We start from the raw sequence: 21,305 nt of genomic DNA on the forward strand, positions 1-21,305 counted from the left end.
AAGTGCTTATATTCTAATGTTAAGTGAAAAAAAATTAGTATGTAAAATTCTACATAAGATCTGTAACACATACAAAATATAACCAAAAGACTGACTATACAATATAATTTATAATTATATACAACCATATAAGATAATAGAACTCTAACCTACAACCTCTGCAGCAACCAGACCAGGAAACCAAACCACAATCCCTGCAGCAACAAGTCTGGGAAGTCAAACCACAATCTCTGCACTCATCAGCCCAGAGTAAACAGGAAATGGCCAATGACTGCCAGATTCCCTAACTTTTACAGCTCCCTCATTCACAACACTTCCAACTCAATACCGACTAGACAAAACCAAATATGCTTCTCAAACCAATCATATAGAAATGCCTCCCTTGTATACAGCCTGCCTCCAGCTTCCATGCCAACAACTTACAGTAAGAACATACTTAAAGCCTACACTTTTTTCACTACAAAGCTGTCCCACTCTTCTGCCTGCCTTTGAGTCTCTGCCAAACGCAAAGGATGGTGGTTGATTCCTTTGCCAGAACAAAATCTGAATAGCCTATGTTCTCATTTGGGTGGTCTTTGTTAATTTTGACATAACAAAAAACTAAACATAAAAAATACTAAAATAAAATGCACCCCTAAAAAAAATCAATAATCATTGCCTGCATCTGTGTATCTGAAGTATGGATACTTTTGAAGTATTTTTCTCTCTACCTACTACTGAGCAATAAAAAAAAGAACAAATCACTTACACATTCAACAACCTGAAATCTTAAAAAACACACTATGTTGTGTAAAAGACACAAACATACACACACTTTGCATACCATATGATTCTATTTATATGAACTCTAAGAACATGTAAGCATAAGCTATGGTGATAGAAGTCAGAATTTAATTGCCTCTGGAAAGGGGTAAGGGTGGAAATTGACTGGAAAGCGCCAGGAAAAAAATTTAGAGAATTTAAGATATTCTATATCTTGTTTTGACTGATGGTTACACAGATGTATATAATTATCAAAACTCATTGAAACAAGTACTTAAAATGTGATTTTTATGTGTAAATTATACCTCACATGCTTCCCTCCCTGATCTTTTCTTAGATAGAGAAGCAAGATAGTTTCACTGCCCAAGCAGAAAACCAAAACAAATATACATCACTAAGATTATTACCATAAATATCCCAGAACTCAAATATAAGAATAAGTTTGCAAGGCCACAGAGAAGTGAAAAAACTCCAAGCAGACAGTAAGAGAAAAAGAGTTCCATATCTGTGATGCCAATCCCACCAATCTTCCTGGCACCAAGCACTAAGAAAATTTCCCCCAACTCATTATTTCTACTCTGGAAAAGGTCAGATCAAGATAGACAACCAGCTTTCCCACCATTTTGGGTTCCCCAGCAATAGCCCTGTCTCTACACCAACCCATGGAAAGCATCAGGGGTACCTGAAGTAAGAAATATCCCCGAAGACAAAGAGAAACAAAGCGGGGAGGTGGGACTTGAAAATTCTAGTCGATTAAGTCTTCAAATAATGTTTTAGCATTCAGGATTTTTGTTTGTATCATATGAACAAATTGATTATATTATCAGATAATCTAGCCTCTATAATTTCTGCCTCTATGATTATGGAATCGAGATTGTTTTTGGCTCAATTTACTATTGAGTTTTCTGTAGAGTGTAAAACTTGGTTTAGCTCGACAAAGATTAATTTACTAATTACATTATTTTAATTCTTTATGTCTGAGTCTCTCTGATCTATTACATATTGGTACTGGTGTATTGAAGGGGTTCACTGCATTTTTGCTTTTTGTTCATTGTTCTTTGCATTTATAAGAGGGGTATATAATTTTAAAATGTATAATTATGTAGGTTATACATAATATGTAAGATAACTATGACATTATTTTATATAGAGTATGTGTTGCCTATTTGTCTATTATACATTAAATTTGTGTAATTAGTACAAAAAAAAAAAGAAAATTCTGCTCTGTAACTCAGCCAAAGGAGACACCAAATTGAAGCTGGTCAGCAGTACCATGCTACAGGAAGTTCATCCTTCAGGTCTGCTGGGCATGAACCCCTAGCCTGCCTTCCCACACAACACAGAAAAGTAATTCAGAAATTTATCAGAGTAATCGGCCAGGCTTGGTGGCTCATGCCTGTAATCCCAGCACTTTGGGAGTCCAAGGCAGGCAGATCACAAGGTCAGGAGATTGAGACCATTCTGGCTAACACAGTGAAACTCCATCTCTACTAAAAATACAAAAAATTAGCAAGGTGTGGTGGCACATACCTATAGTCACATCTACTCAGAAGGCTGAGGCAGGAGAATTGCTTGAATCCTGGAGGCGGAAGTTGCAGTGAGCCAAGATCATGCCACTGCACTGTAGCCTGGGCCACAGAGCAAGACTCTGTCTTAGAGGAAAGAAAGAAAAAGAAAAAGAGGAAGAGAAAGAAAGGCAAGGCAAGGCAAGCAGAAACTTATGAGAGAAATTTAACAAAAAGATTGAAGTTATTCTTAAAAATCAAGCAGCAATTTTGGAACTGAGAAATATATTTGCTGAACTAAAAAATTCACTAGAGGCCCTCAATGACAGAATGTATGAAACAGGGGAAGGAATAGATGAGCTCAAAGATAGGCCTTTTGAAAATACACAGGGGAGAAAAATGAAAGAGAATGAAGATTGCTTACAAAATATAGAAAATTACCTCAAAAGATCAAATCTAAGAATTACTGATAGTCAAGATGAACTTGACCAAGGGCAAGGGGTAGAAAGCATATTCAAAGAAATAATAATTGAAAAAATTCTGAAACTAAAAAGATAAATATCCAAGTACAAGAATGTAGAGAATACCAAACAGATTCAACTCAAATAAGAGTACACCAAGGCATAAATAATCAAACTGTCAATAGCCAAAGACAAAAAGAGGATCCTGAAAGCAGCAAGAGAAAATATACAAATAATATTAAAAGGATGTTTAATCCATTCAGACTTCTCAATGGAAACTATCCAGCCCAGCAGGGAGTGGTGAAAGAAAAAAAAAAAAAAACCTGCCATCCAAGAATACTATATCCAGCAAACATGTCCTTCAACTATGAAGAAGAGATAAAGTCTTTCTTGGAGAATCCAACACCACCAGACCCATCTTACAATAAATGCTAAAGGGAGTTTTTCCATCTAAAATTTTAAAAAATAATAACTTACAAGAACAAAACATTTGAAGGTATAAAACCCACTGGTAAAATTAAGTACACAGACAAACCCAGAATACTCTAATACTGGAACTGTAGTGTGCAATTCACCCATAATTCTAATATGAAACCTAAAAGACAAATCTATCAAAGACAATAATACCTACAGCAATCTGTTAAGAGATAAGCAATTAAAGATACATAAATGGAGACAACAAAATTCAAAATGTGGCAAGAGGGAGTTAAAACATAGAATATTTCCCCACTCTTCTTCATTTGTCCTATTCTTTGTATGAACTAACACGAGTTGTCATCTCTTTGAAATATACTTGTTATATATATAAGACGTTCTCTGTAAGCCTCATGTCAATAACAATGCAAAAACCTATAATAGCTTCACTAAAAATAAAAAGCAACAAATTAAGACATATTACTAGAGAAAATCACTTAATCACAAAGGAAGACAGGAAGAAAGGAAGAAAGGAAGAAAAGAGTTACAAAAGAACCAGAAAACAAGCAACAGAATAGTGATAGTATATCCTTACTCAGCAATAATTATCTTGAATGTAACTGGACTCAATTATCCAAGTAAAAGGCATAGGGTAGCTAAATGAATAAAGACACAAGACACAACTATATACTGCTTACAGTAAACCCACATAGACTGAAACTGAAGGGGTGGAAAGAGATATGCCATGCAACTGGAAACCAAAAAAACAGCAGGAATAGCTAGATGTAGATCAGAAAAGTAGACTACAAATCAAAAACTATAAAAACAAAGAAGGTCACTATATAATAATAAAGGAGTCAATTCAGCAAGAGGATATAACGATTATAAATAACAGTGCACCCAACACCAGAGTTCCCAAGCATATAAAGCAAACATTAATAAGGTTGAGACAGAGAGGTAGACTGCACAACACTAATAGTTGGGTTCTTAACAACCCACTCTAGGCTGCTGCTCATCCCTGCCTCCAGAAATGTGGACGTTGTCATTAGGGCTTCATGGTTGCAGTTTAGGAGGTAAAGCCCAGGCAATGGTATGCATTCCTTGTATCATCATTTCAATTCTGTTCTACAAATATGAAAAGTTTTTAGAGCCATACATATACTTTGTTTTTTATTTCTTATTTCTCCTTTTATTACTTATATTATATATAGCCTATAAAACTATACAGGACTACGAAAAATTTAAAATAAAGACAAGGTAGACTGTAAGGATGGAAAAAAAATAGATTACCAACAAAAGGACCAATGGAATCTCTGACAAAAAGAAAGACTAAAGCCATTTTTCCAAAGGATCTCATTGGTTTCAAAGATGGACCTAATAATATGGAGCATATTCTTTGATCTTTTTCTCTGAGACCAGAATTTAAGATGATAGTTTATTTACCTGACACCTATCATAAAATACATATAGCATCTATATTTAAATATTGTATTACTTATCTCATTTCTGAGTTCCTTTTTCATTAATGTAGCTTTCATTTCTTGTATTGCTGTTTTAATAGTATGAATAAATAGAAGTTTTATGCCTATAGACTTAGTAACTGTTACTAAATCAGAACTTTAAAATCTTTGGTTCTCTAGCATTTATTCATATGAATTTGACTGTTTTGCTCTAATTTCTTTGGGCTTTTCTAATTTAAGTGGAATACAATTATACTGTGAAACAATGCAGTGAGATTGTATGGTGAAATGATGGGTAGATTTTCTGAAGATGATAATGTTGTGAAACATACAGATATAATTACTGTTTAACACAATGAAATAAGCTTGGCCATGAGAATAGTATAACTACTGCTTTGAGAAAGACAGAAAAGATAGGGACATAGGAGAAACTTCTTTGAAAAATGAAAGATCTTTTATGTAAATGTCTAATGTAATTATAAAATTCTAATCCTTGTTGCATTCCTTCTATTCCTACAAATGTATTAAACATTCAGTTAAAAACAAAACGAAATTAAAAAATCCTCCTCTCTCAGCAATGGACAGATCATCCAGCCAGAAAGTCAACAAACATCACTGATAAACTACACACTAGACCAAATGGGCTTAATTGGCGTTTGCAAAATATTTCACCCAACTGCTGCAGAATACACCTTTTTTAAAAAAATCAGAACATGGAACATTCTCTAAAATAGACCATATCTCAGGCCATAAAACAAGTTAGAACAAATTCAAAAAAGTAGAAATCATATTACATATCATTTCTGACCACAATGAAATAAAACTAAAAATCAATAACAAGAGAGTGCTCAGAAACTACAAAAACACCGGTAAATCAAACAACATGCTCCTGAATGACTAATGGGTCAATGAAAAAATTAAAAAGGAAATTTAAAAATTTCTTGAAACAAATGAAAATGCAAATATACTGAAATCTATGAGATACAGCAAAAGCAGTACTGAGAGAGAAGTATATGGCATTAAACACCTAGATCAAAAAAGCAGAAAGACTTTAAATAAATAACCTAAGATACACCTCAAGGAACTAGAAAAACAAGAACAATTCGAACTCAAAATTCATACAAAAAGAAACAATAAAGATCAGAAAAGAAATGAAGTTGAGAATAAAAAATAAACACTACAGAAGATCAACAAAATGAAGGGCTTATTTTTGAAAATGTAAATAAAATAGACAAACCCTTAGCTAGACTAAGAAAAAAAAAGAATATCCAAATAAATACCATCAGAAACAAAAGAATTAGAGACATAATAACTGAGACCACAGGAATGTAAGGAATTATTAGACACCACTATGAATAACTGTATATAAACAAATTAGAAAACTTAGAAGAAAGGGATAAATTCAACCTACCAGAATTGAATTTATCCCTTTCTTCTAAGTTTTCTAATTTGTTTATATATTCTGGACACATACAACCTACCAAGATTGAACCAGGAAGAAAGAGAAAACCTTAGCATACCAATAATGGGGAATAAGATTGAAGCAGTTATAAAAAGTCTCCCACTAAAGTAAAGCCTGATGGTTTAATTAATGAATTCTACCTAACATTTTAAAGAAGAACTAACAGCAATTCTACTCAAACTCTTCAAAAAAATGAAGGGGGAATACTTCCAAACGTATCCTATGAGGCCAGCATTACCAAAACCAGACAAAGACACAACAACAACAACAACAAAAAAAAAACTACAGGCCAGTATCCCTGATTAACACCAATGTGACGATCCTCAACAAATGCAAGACAATAAATGTGATAAATCACACTAAGACAACCAAGAACAAAAAGCATACCATCATTTTAATAAATGCTGAAAAAAATGTTTGATAAAATGCAATATCCTTTTATGAGAAAGACCCTCAGCAAACTGGATAGAAAAGAACATACCTCAAAATAATAAAGGCTATATATGACAAACCCAAAAGTAACATCATACTGAACAGGGAACATTTGAAAGCCTTTCCTCTAAAATCTGGAAGAAGACAAGGATGCCCACCTCCACCATTTTTAGTCAACCTAATACTGAAAGTCCTGACCACAGCAATTAGGCAAGAGAAAAAAAAAATAAAGGGGTATCCAAATTAGAAAAAGGAAGTCAAATTAGCCCTGTTCACAGATGACATGATCTTACACTTACAAAAACCTAAAGATGCCACCAAAAAACTGTTATAACTGATAAGCAAATTCAGTAAAGTTGTAGGATACAAAATCAACATCCAAAAATCAGAAGCTTTTATATACACCAATGGTGAACAATCTGAACAAAGAAATAAAAAAGCAATACCATTTAGAATAGCTACAAAGAATATAAAATACCTATGAATAAATTTAAAGAAGTGAAAGATCTCTACAATGAAAACTATAAAACACTAACAAAGGAATTGAAGAGGACACAAACAAGTGGAAAGAATTCACGCTCATGAATTGAAAAAATTAATATTGTTAAAATGACAATTCTACCCAAAGCAATTTACAGATTCAGTGCAATCTCTATCAAAATACTAATAACATCCTTCATAGAAACACAAAAAAAATCCTAAAATTTATATGAAACCACAAAAGATTCTGAATAGCCAAAGAAACCCTGAGCAAAAAGAACAAAGCTAGAGGCATCACACTACTTGACTTCAAAATATGCTACAGACTTAAAGTAACCAAATCAGCATGGTACTGGCAGAAACAAAGATACATAGACCAGTGGAATACAACAGAAAACCCAGAAATAAATCCACACATTTACAGCCAGCTAATTTTTGATAAAGGTACCAAGAACATTCAGTGGAGAGAGTTTCTTCAAAAAACGGTGCTGGGAAACCTGGCTACCTATATGCAAAATGATGAAACTGGACCCTTTCTCTCACTATATACAGAAACCAAATCAAAATTGATTAAAGATGTGAATTAAGAACTAAAATTATGAATCTACGAGAAGAAAATGCTGGAGAAATGTTACAAGACATAAGACTGGGCAATGATTTTTTTGTAAGACCTCAAAAGTACATACAATGGAAGCAAAAATAGAAAATGGGATTGCATCAAGCTAAAAATCTTCTGTATAGCAAAGGAAACCATCAACAAGGTAAAGAGACAACCCACAGAATGGGAGAAAATATTTGCAATCTGTTCATCTCAGAAGGGATGAATAACCAGAATATATGAGCTCAAACAACTCAATAGCAAAAATAAATAAATAATCTGAGTTTTAAATGGGCAAAAGATCTGAATAGATATTTCTCAAAGAAGACATACAAATGGCCAACAAGTATATGAAAAATGCTCAACGTCACTAATCATCAGAGAAATGCAAATCAAAACTACAATAAGATATCATCTCACTCCAATTAAAAAGGATTTTATAAAAAAGACAGGGAATAATGAAAGCTGGCAAGGATGTGGAGAGGGGAACTCACATATGTTGGTAGGAATGTAAATTAGTACAGCCACTATGGAAAACTGCATGAAGATTCCTCAAAAAACTAAAAATAGAACAACCATATGATCCAGCAATTCCACTACTGGATATATGGCCAAAAGAAAGGAAATCAGTATATCAAAGAGATACTGGCACTCTTATGTTCATTGCAGCACTACTCACAATAGCCAAAATATAAACTCAAACCAAGCGCCCATCAATGAATGGAGGAAGAAAATGCAGTATATATACACACAAGGGAATATTATTCATCCATAAAAAAGAATGAAATCTTGTCACTTGCAGCACTATGAATGTAACAGGAAGTCATAAGTTAAGTGAAATAAACCAAGCACAGAAAAACAAATATCACATGTTCTCACTCATGTAAAAGCTAAAAAGTACAACTCGTGAAGACACAGAGTATATTGGTTACCTCCTGGAAGGAGGTTGAGAAAATGAAAAGAAGTTGATTAATGAGTACAAATATATATTTTGATAGAAGAAATAATATCGTGTTTAATAGATCAGTAAGGTGACTATAGTTTACAATGATCTATTCTACATTTCAAAAATAGCTAAAAGAGAATAATTCTAATGTTTTTAGCATAAAGCAAAGACAAATATTTAAGGTGATGGATATCCCAATTACACTGATTTGATGTTTGCAAACTATACAAATGTATTAAATTCCCATATGTACCCCCAAAACATGTACATCTATTTATATCAATTTAAAAGTATTAAATTTTTAAAAAGCAAAAAAGTACCCAAATCATTTTTCAAAAAAAAATTTTTTTTAATTAGAGTCTGTTAGCAGAGAACAAAGAAGCATGATTTAAAGATGATTATTTGATAACTATACTGAGTTGACCCAGAATAAATACTTTTCAATCCTTTAAAAAAAATTGGTGAATAAAAGAGAAACTTAAGAGATTTAAAGAGTTATTTTGGTATGTTAATAGTCTCAATAAGTATTAGATTTGTTAGGGAAATGAAATTATACCAAAAATATATTTTAGACATTTTCCAGGTTCTTTTATTTTAGAATAAAGCAGCTTTTAGCCAAGAAGATATAAATGGAAATTAATATAAGCTAAGGACAAAGAAAAATATCAAACACATCATAAAATAATTCAAAAATAGTAGAAATACAAGGAAAAAAGAAAGGAAGGGACAGAGAGCAAAAATCCTGAGCCATTGAAAAAATAGGAGGGAGTTTCATAAAGTTAAAAAAACATGAATTAAAATTCACATGATGCAAACTATTCTGTTAATCAAATAAAAATATAACTGGTTCATAGTGTGCTTATCTTGCAAAGTCATTCCTAACAAAAAAAAAAGTTGCCCAATTAAAAAGTCTAGTTTAGAATTATATATAAAATACACTTTCAATAAATGTTTAAATAAGTAACTGAATTCACCAAATAGCTAGTGGGGAGCTATGATAGAGCACAAGAATATTCAATATCACCTGAAACAACAAAAAAGTTTTGGTTAAGATGGAACTGGAAAAAGCAAAGAAAGATCCAACAATAAACTACCATAGGATGGCAGAGAATCAGAATAAGGTACCTTTTGAATTATGTAAGTAATCAGTAAATGTAGTGTATAGATTATTTATAAATGGAACTCAATAAATCAAAATGTGTTCCGCATCAGTATTCTAATCCTCTTCTTATCACTTTCCAACTCAGTTCTTCAAGTATATTCAGACTATTAGCCCACATGTTGGAAACATAACTTAGAAGAAATCTAAGTTACTAATAAAACAGACTTTGTCCAATTCACTTTCAGCTTTTTGCTATATAATTCTATTCTAAGTAACTGTAGAGTGAATCCTTATCAAATGTTCTATTCTTTCACTTAAGAGCTATACAAAATTGAATCTCATCCTATCCCTCAAATAATTTATTTCATGGATAAAAATCAGTAATATTGAATACAACTTAAAGAATCCATCCCACTTTTATTCACTTTGACACATACTGTGTCTTTTATGACACTTTTTTCTAACATTCTCAGCAAAACCCATCCTATAGTAGCATCACAAAATAGTACAAAAGCTCTTAGAATGACCTAAAAATATTATTTTTCCTATTCCTTAAAGAATGTTACCATGTCTAGAAAACATTTAAAAGTTCTCTATTTGTCACCTTGTGGTACAGTGAGCAACCCACCCGCTTTCTCACATAAAGCCTTCTAGTTCATAAAGAAATCAGGACAAAGAGGTTTTTTTTTGTTTTTTTTTTTTCATTAATATACACAAAAGCACAAGATAGCTAATCTTATCAAAAACCCTGTGACTTTACACAGATTGAAAATTAAGATAACTTCAAGACAAGTAAAAATGCAATATGGAGCTTGCTTGGATCCCAATCTAAACAAATCAACTACAAAAAGACAATGTGGGACAACTGAGGGAATTTAAACATTAACTACATGTTATATAAAGAAATGTTAATTGTTTTCTGCTATGATAATGGGCTTGAGGATTATAATGTAAGCACAGGGTGAGGGGAATTGTTTATCTGCTCTGTAAAGTTTTTTACAGACGGAAGGGTACAATGCCTGAGATTTACTTTAAAATAATGAAATGTAAGAATAGTAAATTAGAGAATATAAATAAGCAAGATTTGCCAAGGATGATCATTGTTGAAGCCAGGGGTTCAATATTATTCTCTCCGTTCTTGTGTGTTTAAAATTTTCCATAAAATAACTCAAAACACAAAAACAGGTGAGGTGATGAACATCTAAGTAGAGAGAATAACAGCCCCCAAAGAACTTGTGAATATGTTAGGTTATATGGCAGAGGGGAATTAAGGTTGCAGATGGAATGAAGATTGCTGATCAACTAATCTCATAATGGGGAGATTAACCTGGATTATCCTGGTGGGCCCAATGTAATCATAGGGATCCTTAAACATAAAAAAGGGAAGCAGGAAAGTCAATGTCAGAGTGGTGAGGTGTGGGAAAGATCAATTGGCTTTGAAAATGGAAAGGGGCTGGTTTTCAAGACGGGAGGGGGCCATCAGCCAAGGAATTGTGATCAGCATCTAAAAGCTGCAAGAGTCAAGAAAATCTCCCCTACAGCCTCCAAAAGGAATGCCGTTCTGTGAACACATTAATTTTAGCCCAGTGGTATCCATTTCATACTTCTGACCTCCATAACAATAAGATGGTAAATTTGTGTTGTTTAAAGCCAATAAATTTTTGGTAACTGAAGCAGCAATACAAAAGCCATATAATCTTCTAGAAGAATCATGTTTTTATTTACCTGAAAGGACAAAGCACAGATTTTACTTAGAATTCAAACAAAATATGTGTTATTATGAGGTGAGGAGAAAAATTCTAAATTAGATACCTACTGTTTTATTTTATTTACTTATTTATTTATTTTAGAGACAGGGAGTCTTGTTATGTTGCCCAGATTGGAATACTGTACTACTAGTGGCTATTCATGATCACAGTGCACTAAAGCCTCCAACTCCTGCCTCCCTCTCAGCTTCCCCAGTAACTGGGACTACCAGCATGTGCTACCATGCCTGCCCCTTGCTATTTTGAAAGGCAAATCTTACCTCTATTCCCCACCCTACCATTTCGTTTCTGGTAGCTTCAATTGCTTTTCTGTGGCTTAATTGCATCACCATCCTTAACAGTGTACCAAAATGATATTAAAATACTGTCTGCTATTTTTTCACCACTTTTCTTTTCTATAAAATCAACTCCTCACACATCTCCCCTACATCTACTCTTGGTACTGATGCTACCAATTATATCCTTTATTATAGTATTGATCTTAATTCTATCCATCACCTTAATGAAAATGTTTAACCTAATCAATTTCCTCTTGGCCTAATTCATTTGTCTCTGACAATTTTGTGTTGTTTGTTTGTTGTTTTGAAGTTGGTTTTGTTTTTACTATCTTTGACCACTCCACAGAGCTGGGACATGCCTGAATTTCTCTCTTAATATTCTTTCTAAAAAATGCTTCGGATTACCTGCCTCTACTCCTGAGTTTTCCTCATATCATCTGCTCAGTTCTTTTTTGTCTCTTTTGCTAGTTTTACATTTTCCACCTGCATGGATGTTTACCAACTGTAAGCATTTCCCCCGGATTCAATCTAACTTCAAAATTTATCATACTACGAATAATATTCAAACTTTTACAGTTTACAGATTTATAGACAGGTTTTTAGTCAATTTATAGGAACAAATTAAACTGAATATTAACCAATCCAGTTAGTTTTCTGGAGAGTATAATTTTATTGTGTTCATTTTGGTAAAGTAAAAATAAAAGAAAGATAAAAGAAGTATAACAATTTTCTCTCAATTCCAATCTTTACTTTCTAAATCGAGGTATTAAATCTGCATCTAAAACCACCATTACAAAATGATCAGTTTTATTTATAATAAAATTCACATATCCAAATAAGATGTTGATTTTATGGCTATTATCAATTCAAAGGGGTATTTATTGAATACAAGTAATCCAATTATAAAACATTTAACTGAAACTAAAACATTAAATATTATATTTTCAATTTCAAATTCATTATACTGATTATACAGCATCATTATATGTCATTATACTCAAAATAATTCTATACACCATCAATATTAACTGGTAATTTTGGGCTTCTAAATATGAAACAAAAATCATATTCTTTTTAATATTTTAGATAAGTCCAGAATATATCATAGGTGATTTTGCTGATAAATCAATCCCAGAAAGCATTATTTCATTCTTACCACAGTCACTTAGCTGAGAACAGTTTATGTCTTGTTTTTAAAGGTGTATAATAAATATCTTTTCAACAATAAACATGCCAAAATACCTTCTTGCTGCATTTCTTCAGGACTACAATGCTTCATTTAATCAAGCCTCTCTCTAGGTATCATGGTAGACCTATTATATACTTTTTGGAGGGCTTATATTCTAGTTTTTACAACTACCTTCTCTAAATCATTTAAATATTATTTCTAATTTTGGCTGTATAAAACTTAATCAATGATTTTTTACTAGTCCTCATAAATTTTAGTATTATTTAGAAAATTAGGAAATATTGGCCGGGCGCGGTGGCTCACACCTCTAATCCCAGCACTTTGGGAGGCCGAGGCGGGTGGATCACGAGGTCCAGAGATCGAGATCATCCTGGCCAATATGGTGAAACCCCGTCTCTACTAAAAATACAAAAATTAGCTGGGCATGGTGGCGCGCCCCTGTAGTCCCAGCTACTCGGGAGGCTGAGGCAGGAGAATTGCTTAAACCCAGGAGGCAGAGGTTGCCGTGAGCCAAGATCGCGCCATTGCACTCCAGCCTGGGCAACAAGAGCGAAACTCCGTCTCAAAAAAAAGAAAAGGAAAAAAAAGAAAATTAGGAAATATTATTTAAAATACTTAATCTATATTTTTAAATAAAAACACTAGTATATTGTGCACATTAAAAGATTAACCTTTCAGATATTAAAAAGAATTAAGAAAAGTTATCCTTTTAAAACTAAAAATGAAAACTGTCACTATAAACAAAAGCTTTTTTATAAAGCATCATTTTGATACTTAAATAGGAACGAAAACTTCCATTTTCTCTGAGAAAAACAAACTCGATTTGAAAGTTTAAAGTAGGGCTTCTATTTGAGACCTTTAATGGATATAGTCAAAGTTGTTGCTATTTAACCAATATTATAAACAGCTTTACAGAAAATCAATACAATCATCCTACTATTAAAAGTAAATATAAAACTTAATCCTAAGATTTTTCACAGGCACATTTTCAAGTGAGGGCAGAAAAATATCTACTGAAATGCACTAAACTTTAAGAAATAGAAATTTGGTTTACTCACTGATAATGATCATACAGATAAACATACTTGGAAATTATGTTACGATTTTAAATTAGCTCTATATCAGAAATACATGAAGTATGACCACACTATTTATTTTTAAGAACATAAGAACCACCATACTACACAAGACCAACAGCCCAATATGCTGACAAATACTAGCACCAAAGGACTTTTTGCGAGAGAATGTGATTGCCCTTTAGGTAACTTTAAAAATTTATAAACATACTTTCTACTCGTCTATAAACCTTTACTCAAACCTGCTCCTATACCCTTATGCTCTCAGGATAGTCGAAGACGACAGCCTGGAGTACTGAACAACCTGGCTTTGGTTTCTAGTTCTTAAAAGAAAAAAATATTTAATTCTTTCTGGTTCTTATGCTTGCTAGCACCTCAGTAGCTTGTTAGCATCTCAGTAGCTTGATTCTTTGTTGGTTGCCTCCATTACCATTCTTAAAGATGCCTCTACTGTGCTTCTCGGTGACAGGAGCATGAAGTCATTGTCAGAAGCTAAATCCATAATCAGTAATCCAACTGTACTACCTTTTATTTTACCAGTTTATAAGTATAGAAATGAAACAAATCCACACATCTCAGAGAATGTTTTGTTATTCTTTTTATGGATGAAAACTTCATAACTGTGGAACTGTGATCATGATTTTGTGCCAATCTCAGTTGCAAAACCGCTCAAATGAAATTAGGAGAATGTGGACAATGGAAATCTTGAGGAAGAAATAGTATTAAAGGATATCTGGGCATTTAATCTCCTTTCAGCTTGCTAGGGTCCTGGAAAGCCCAACTCTCTATAGTCCATGCCTATATTTCTGATCTATTCCTATTTACCTGGTATGATCTGACATTACATCAGATACGAGGATCATTACTATAAGTCCATTTCCCTCCAAAAGTTATACTAGTTACCTACATGTTGTCTCTGACATCACGACCATTTAAAAAAACAGTTATAAATGTTTATGAATAGTGAGTTGACTAATTTAAGTGTTTATTCAGAAATTTAGGGATTATGTCATCTGGTTCTGGTAATACACTTATTTGTTTTTGGTAATATACTTATTTTTGTCTATTTTGTTAATGAGGTCTAGAACATCCCATGTGTTTGTCACTGTCAATCTAAAACTTCTGAGCTGTTCCCCAAAAAATATCATTTAGAAATAAGAATACTCCTAATATCTTCCTCAGTAAAAACTGAAATAAATTTAATTGAATCTCCTACAATCTTCTTTTCTATATCTGTTTGAAAAGCATATACTATGTTCCTAAAATGATATCACTCTTTCACTAGATGCTCTCTATCTCTTTATATAAAATTTATTTCATAAATGCAACTCCAAGAAGCTGTTCAAAATAATGTCTAGTTTGCTTTTAACACACCATTCTTTATAGCTTCCTTGCTCTAATTTATACTTTTATTTGCTCAACAAATATTTGACTGCCTTCAATGGGCCAGGCACTGTTCTATACACAGATGATACACATGTGAAAAAAATAAACCCTTGTTTTATACATATCACTGTATATATAATCTAGAAGTACTTGACACTTGGTTTGCCTCAAAAGCATGTAAGGTCTTACTCTGCTTTAAATAAACCAAAACTAAAAGTTGTATATATGAATTTGGAAAGGTTTATGGAAGAGAAGTGCACTAGAATCTCCTGTGGTACCTTTCAAAAAAAAAAAAAAAAAAAAAAAGCAAGTGCCTAGGACTCATGCCTAGAGGTTTTAAGTCTCTAAGACTGAAGTGATGTTGGAAATCTCTATTTTAAACACCAGAGTTGAGAATTACTGGCCAGCTAGATAAAGGACACCTTACCAATGAGAAGGAAACAAAAAAACACATCTATTTGCCTCTCAAATAGTTCATAGTATAATGGCAGTGGCAGATTTTAAGAAACTTTTTTAATCACAAGAAGGTGCTAAATTCACACTATAGGTGTATGCCAGATGCTACAGAAAAACATAGAAGAGGTTTCAGAAAAAGAAAAAAGAAAAAAAAGAACCCTGGTGGGTAGTTGAGGCCACAGTGCTCAGAGCTACTCTCATAGAGGTGATGTTTGAACTATGAGGTAAAGGGTAGCTGGGAATTCTCCAATAATATCAAGGTAGAAAAGGTGTTCTAGTCAGAAACAATAGAATGAGAGAAGGCATTGAGATATAAGAAAATACAGTGCTTTTTAGGGAATGCAGTGTACTTAAGGTATCAAGGAAATGAGAATGGAAAGGTAAACAGGAATCCCCTCTGAAGGAAACCCTATACACATCAAGGTAAGTGATCTGAAATTTACTGTATAGAGCAATAGTTTCAAGTTGTATTTCACAGAATTCAAGTTCAGGAAAGGCAGTTCATGTATTTCACAAATAACTGGACAATGCAGGCATTCAAATGCATATACATTCTGAACTTAGATTGCAGTAACCCAATGCATTAACTTTTTTTTTTTTTTTTCTGATCTTGCACTAAAGTTTCTTCTGCTATTTCTATGGCTTTGAACTGCTTATAGATATATTGTTTATTAGAAGGGTATAGCTTTATACTTTCACGTTTTTAAGGCTAGCAAATGTCCTACTACCTTTCTATGGATGATATACACAACAAAAACAAAATGTAAAAAACAATGTTTTATTGATTGGCCGTATAATTTCTTCTTATAATTTCTAAAACAAATGTGTGCCTATAAGGTGCCACATTTATTTGTTTTAACAGATGTTATTTACTGTGGTTTCAAATAAGACTTTCATTGTAAGAGCATCATTGCTTGAGGGAAATCAACATAGAATTTTTAGCAAGGAAATGACATAATTAACATTATATTTCAGAAATAGCCATTATTGTAACAAAATGAAGTATAATAAGGTAAAACAAGAAGTAAAGAGATCAGTTAGAAAGTGATTTCAAAAGACCAAGCAAGAAAATATGATGAAATGAACAAGCACTAGGGATGGAGAAAAGGTAATACATTTCAGAAATACTAAGGAAATAGATGGGATGTGATAACTAATCAAATAGTAGAGAGGAGGATGGCTTTCAAACGGTCAACTCTAGATTTATACTTTAGTCTTGGCCATGTTGAAAAGGTAGAAGCACCCAGAACATGACAACTCCTTAGTACTCAGAATAAAATGTTTTTTTGCACATTTAATCAGTAAGTCTATAAATCTAAATAAAGTCCCCATTTCAGTAATGGTTCTAATTTTTGGATTTTCTTAGTTCATTTTTATATATTTTGTTATAGGCCAGGTAACTATAATATAGTCATATAACTACTTTTAAAAATTAACTATATTCCTATCCAAAGATGGTATAGCATTTTCCACATTTAGTAAGACTTCAATACTATTAGTGGACAACTTATATAGCTATCTCTTATAATTGATTTGAAAATCATAAGCTAATATTATTATAACCCACAAGTTACATTCATTCCACTATAAACAGGTGATTTTAGAAACTTTAACAATAATATTAATATATAATTTATCATCCTTTCCATTTATGCATTGCCTTCACCTTGTCTTGTCTGATCTTCTCAATAACGCTCTTTTAGTTAGGGAGAGCAAATATGCTTATTCCAATACTACAGATGCAGAAATCAAGGCTCAAGGGAGATAAATGGCTTGCCCACGATTATATGGCTGTTAACTAGCAGAATTTTAAATAAAACTCAAATTTTCTGATTCCTAGGCCAATGATCCTCCTATCATGCCATATGTTTTAAAACTTGTATGTATTTAACTTTTGCCACTTCCTATAACTATCTCTTGCCTGAATAAATAGGAAGATAACTATGTATTCCCTTCTCTCTTGCATTCACCCATTTCCTTGAAGTTTTTTATTTAAAACCTCTCTACAAGCTTTATAACCTCAGCAGCCCAATGTCATTCTACTTCAGAAGTCTATCTTTTCTATATCAATTTTATCTATAGTAAAATTATCCTATATCACTATCATATACATGAATTGAGAGAATTTGGAAAACTATTTCAGAATCTGATCACAAAAATTACAAATACAATGAAGATTAGAGAATCAGGGCATAATTCCCCTGCCTAACAGTTCAAATTTGACCTCCAAGACTGTTTAACATTTGTCTCATAACCACTATTAAGCCCTTCCCTAATCTAACAGAATATCTGTTATTTCCTATTGAGGAAAAAAAATCATTACTGTACACAAATTTCACAAAGTAGTTTAGAATTAAATCTGTTTATCTAACTTAACTCTAAATAAACTTGCTTTTATGTAAACTAACAACTGTAGATTAAATGTTTGTATAATGACCCTGCTAGGTTTATAGACTGAGGCAGTGATTGAAATTTATCTCTTTATACATATATCACTTGTTTACCACAAAACTAATTTTAATAATTTCAAAAAAACTTTTGTGAAAGTATTTTAAACATTGTTAATTTCTGTAATTTTGCAAGTTTTCTATTTCTTTTTTTTTAGCCAAATACATTTACAAAAGTATATTTATTTATATTACACAAATAACTTAGTAGCTTTTGTTGCATATAATAGGCACATTCTAAGACAACTCAAAAAAGGGCAATAAAATCATAAATCACTTTATGTCATAAAATATAACGACTATAACAATAACAATATCTCTATACATTAACCTAAAGCTTGTTTTATAAATTCTCATCTCTACCTATCAGAAACTCTCTTTTGCATATTCATTAGAAGTTCAATATCAAAGTATAATTACATAAAATGTTTTCTCACTAAACCAAAACACAGGCTATTTTTGAGTTCTTACAAGTATAACAAGTTCTTACAAGCCTGTGTATTTGTCTATTTATGAAGAGTTCAAGAATGTGGAGGTGTTTTTATTCAGAATTTTAAAGCAATGTCATTGGCCCCCTTAAAACGGACATATTTTCCTATTATCTACTTAATTCTAGCAACATGTTAGTAGCTTTATTCATTTCATACTGAACAGTGAAATAACAATTATTTGATCTGACAACACAGAAAACCAAATGACTATTTTCTTCTTCAGTTAATGTAATACACAAATATTAAAAATTTTGTCCACCATTGGGTCTTAACATTGTCTTGCAAATTCTACTTTTTGTGTGTGCTAATTTCCCCCTTAAACTATCATTGCTTTTTAAGTTGATGCCTGAAATTTCTATTAATTCAACCTGATCTACCCACAGAGCTTGCTGCACCAGACTCTGATACTGGCATCTCAACAGTTTCCAGTCCCTGGTGTGTTTTCCCCCCTTGTTTCCTCATAACAATATAATAAAGAAATAATAGGCTTTAAGCCAATTCAAAACTTACCTTGCAAATCTGGAAATACTCCGAAGTCAGGGTTTCCTGAATTTCCTCTCTGAGAACCCCTGCAGTCCCTGCTGGATGTACGGAACCACTTCCAGCCCCACCACCACTGTTACTGCCACTGCTGCTACCACTGCCAGGGGAGGAGGCAGTTAAGCCATCCAAAACTTTTCGGAAATTAAACTTCTTCATTTTACACACTGTTGAGAAATTCAAAGGAAAAAGGAAAGGGTGACTTAACATATGGAATTAGACCTTGGTAAAAGCCTTTCTCTTTTCATTAGTCAAGTCAGTCCCCATTTTATGAGCCTTGGTTATAACCGACCTGAGAAAAGAGGCTTCGTTTTGTCAAATTTTAATTCTAAAAAGCATATCCTTTTAAAGAGGATAAATATAACACAACTCCAAAAGCAACAGTATTCCCTCCTCATACATCAGATTTTCAAGGACTGTATCCCCAGCTGTAGCTACGCTTTATCAGCACTGAGGTAAAAATAAAAGGCAGTGTCATCATCGTCATTAGCATTATATCATCATTATTATACAATCAAACCAGAGCCCAACAGACCAAGACTCCGTCTCTCTCTTAAGTGCAGGCTTTCCTTCTTCGAAACGTTCAGCTCAGAATATTTTATTTTCAGAAAAACGATGTTGGGGAAGCCGGTATTTACTCTGCCACCACCTTCCGGGCTCTTCTCCCATCATCTTCAACGCTTCCTTTTTTGTCAATAGGAAAGGAGGGGGGGAGGTGGGGTTGTGAGGTGGGGGACTTTTTCTGTTCCCCATCCCCCAGCAGCTCGGACCCCAAAACATCTGCGAGTGACCCACAGCAACAGCTGCGGGGGGGAGGGGCGAACGGCGACGCCGTCTGCTTCCACTTGTCCCTCCTCCTCCCCCCCCCCCCCCCCCCCTGCGTCCTCTTTCCCCCTTCTCCCCACCTCCTGCTCCTCTCCCTCCACCTCTGCCGGCAGCCGCCACCGCGCTCTACTGCCTGCTAGCCCGCCCGCCGTCCGCTCTCCCCGCAGCACGACGGCCGCTCTCGAGGGAAGCGAACCGTTGGCTGCGACTACTGCGGCCCGAGTCCCGCCTCAGCCTGCTGGGCGCTCAGAGCCGCCGCTCCCGCTGTCCCTCCCCCGGCCCGAACGCTGAGGTGCCGGGCTCTGGCCCGCGGGCGCGCGAACAAACGAACACCTTATACCGAGCATTCGCGCGCCCAGCCAGAACACACACAAACACCCTCACACCGGCATTCGCGCGCAGGTGCGCTCATTCTCCTTCTCTCTCTCTCCTCGCTCTCACACACACACAGGTGCGAGGGAGCCACAGCCGGACGGCGGCTGAGTCCCACAGGGATGACTATCTGACCCAGGACTTAGGCACCTTCTTCAGACGCCACTCGCCGCCTGCCAGCCCGGGAAGCCTAGGGCGCGGAGGGAGGCTGGCTCACAGGCGTGGGTCTGGCCGGGCTCCGGCCACTTCAATCCCTCTGGTCGCGGCGCCTGGCGCTCTCCGAGGTCCTAACCGACCAGGCAGGCTTTAGCGCAGGCTCCGCCTTCCCGCCGTGGGAGGCAGGCCCCACCCCCTGGCCGGCCCTTCGCTCGCCCCGCCCCGCTTCTTCCTCAGCCAAGCCCGGCGGTGAAGGGGGCGGAGTACCCGGGGACGTCGAAGGGCGGGAGTAGCTTCGGCGCCAATCCTAGATTCGATAGGGCAAGTTCCGTGGTCTCTAGGGCGGAAGAAATCTGTGGATAGGCCGAAGGTAAAGCCAATGACAGTGGGAGGGGAGAATTTAGAAAAGTAGGTGAGGTATTTGATTGACAGCTGTATTGACCAGTATGCGGGGGGTCGTGCTCTAGGGGCCGTAATTGGCTTTACCTGTTGAAGGACGCAGGTGTGAGTCAATAGAATGCCTCGTGCGAATTTGGGCGCCTGGAGTCTGAGGCTGCGGGGAAGATTGCTTATCTTAGGTATGGCTCTGGACAGTGTGGTGAACTGGGCAAGTGTTTTGCAGCTTTTCACTTTCGCGAGCCTCTTCCGTCTCTTCAGGTGCATCTATCCGGCTCCTGTCACTCCCCTGCTACCTGCACTAA

At 34.8% G+C, this 21,305-nt stretch overlaps 1 protein-coding gene across 8 annotated transcripts in view; it reads right to left on the bottom strand.

The window, feature by feature from the left end:
• Window positions 1-20,882, bottom strand: part of STXBP5L (syntaxin binding protein 5 like) — a 421,768-nt gene extending 400,886 nt beyond the window's left edge. For 3 of the 8 annotated variants that reach the window (XM_032298941.1, XM_032298934.1, XM_032298933.1), the window contains exons 1-2: window positions 19,544-19,759; window positions 19,222-19,418 (exon numbers count right to left, since the gene is read on the bottom strand). In XM_032298941.1, the coding sequence (XP_032154832.1) occupies window positions 19,222-19,418; window positions 19,544-19,649 (303 nt within the window). In that variant the 5' untranslated portion in view covers window positions 19,650-19,759. Of the gene's footprint in view, window positions 1-19,221; window positions 19,419-19,543; window positions 19,761-19,786; window positions 20,048-20,583 lie in introns of those variants that run through there. The other 5 variants (XM_032298936.1, XM_032298937.1, XM_032298935.1 and 2 more) reach the window with 5 other exon arrangements.
• Window positions 20,883-21,305: the final 423 nt, after the last annotated feature.

This window comes from Sapajus apella, unplaced genomic scaffold (assembly GCF_009761245.1).
Source record: "Sapajus apella isolate SASKATOON/1434 unplaced genomic scaffold, GSC_monkey_1.0 scaffold40, whole genome shotgun sequence".
Lineage (NCBI taxonomy): Eukaryota > Metazoa > Chordata > Mammalia > Primates > Cebidae > Sapajus > Sapajus apella.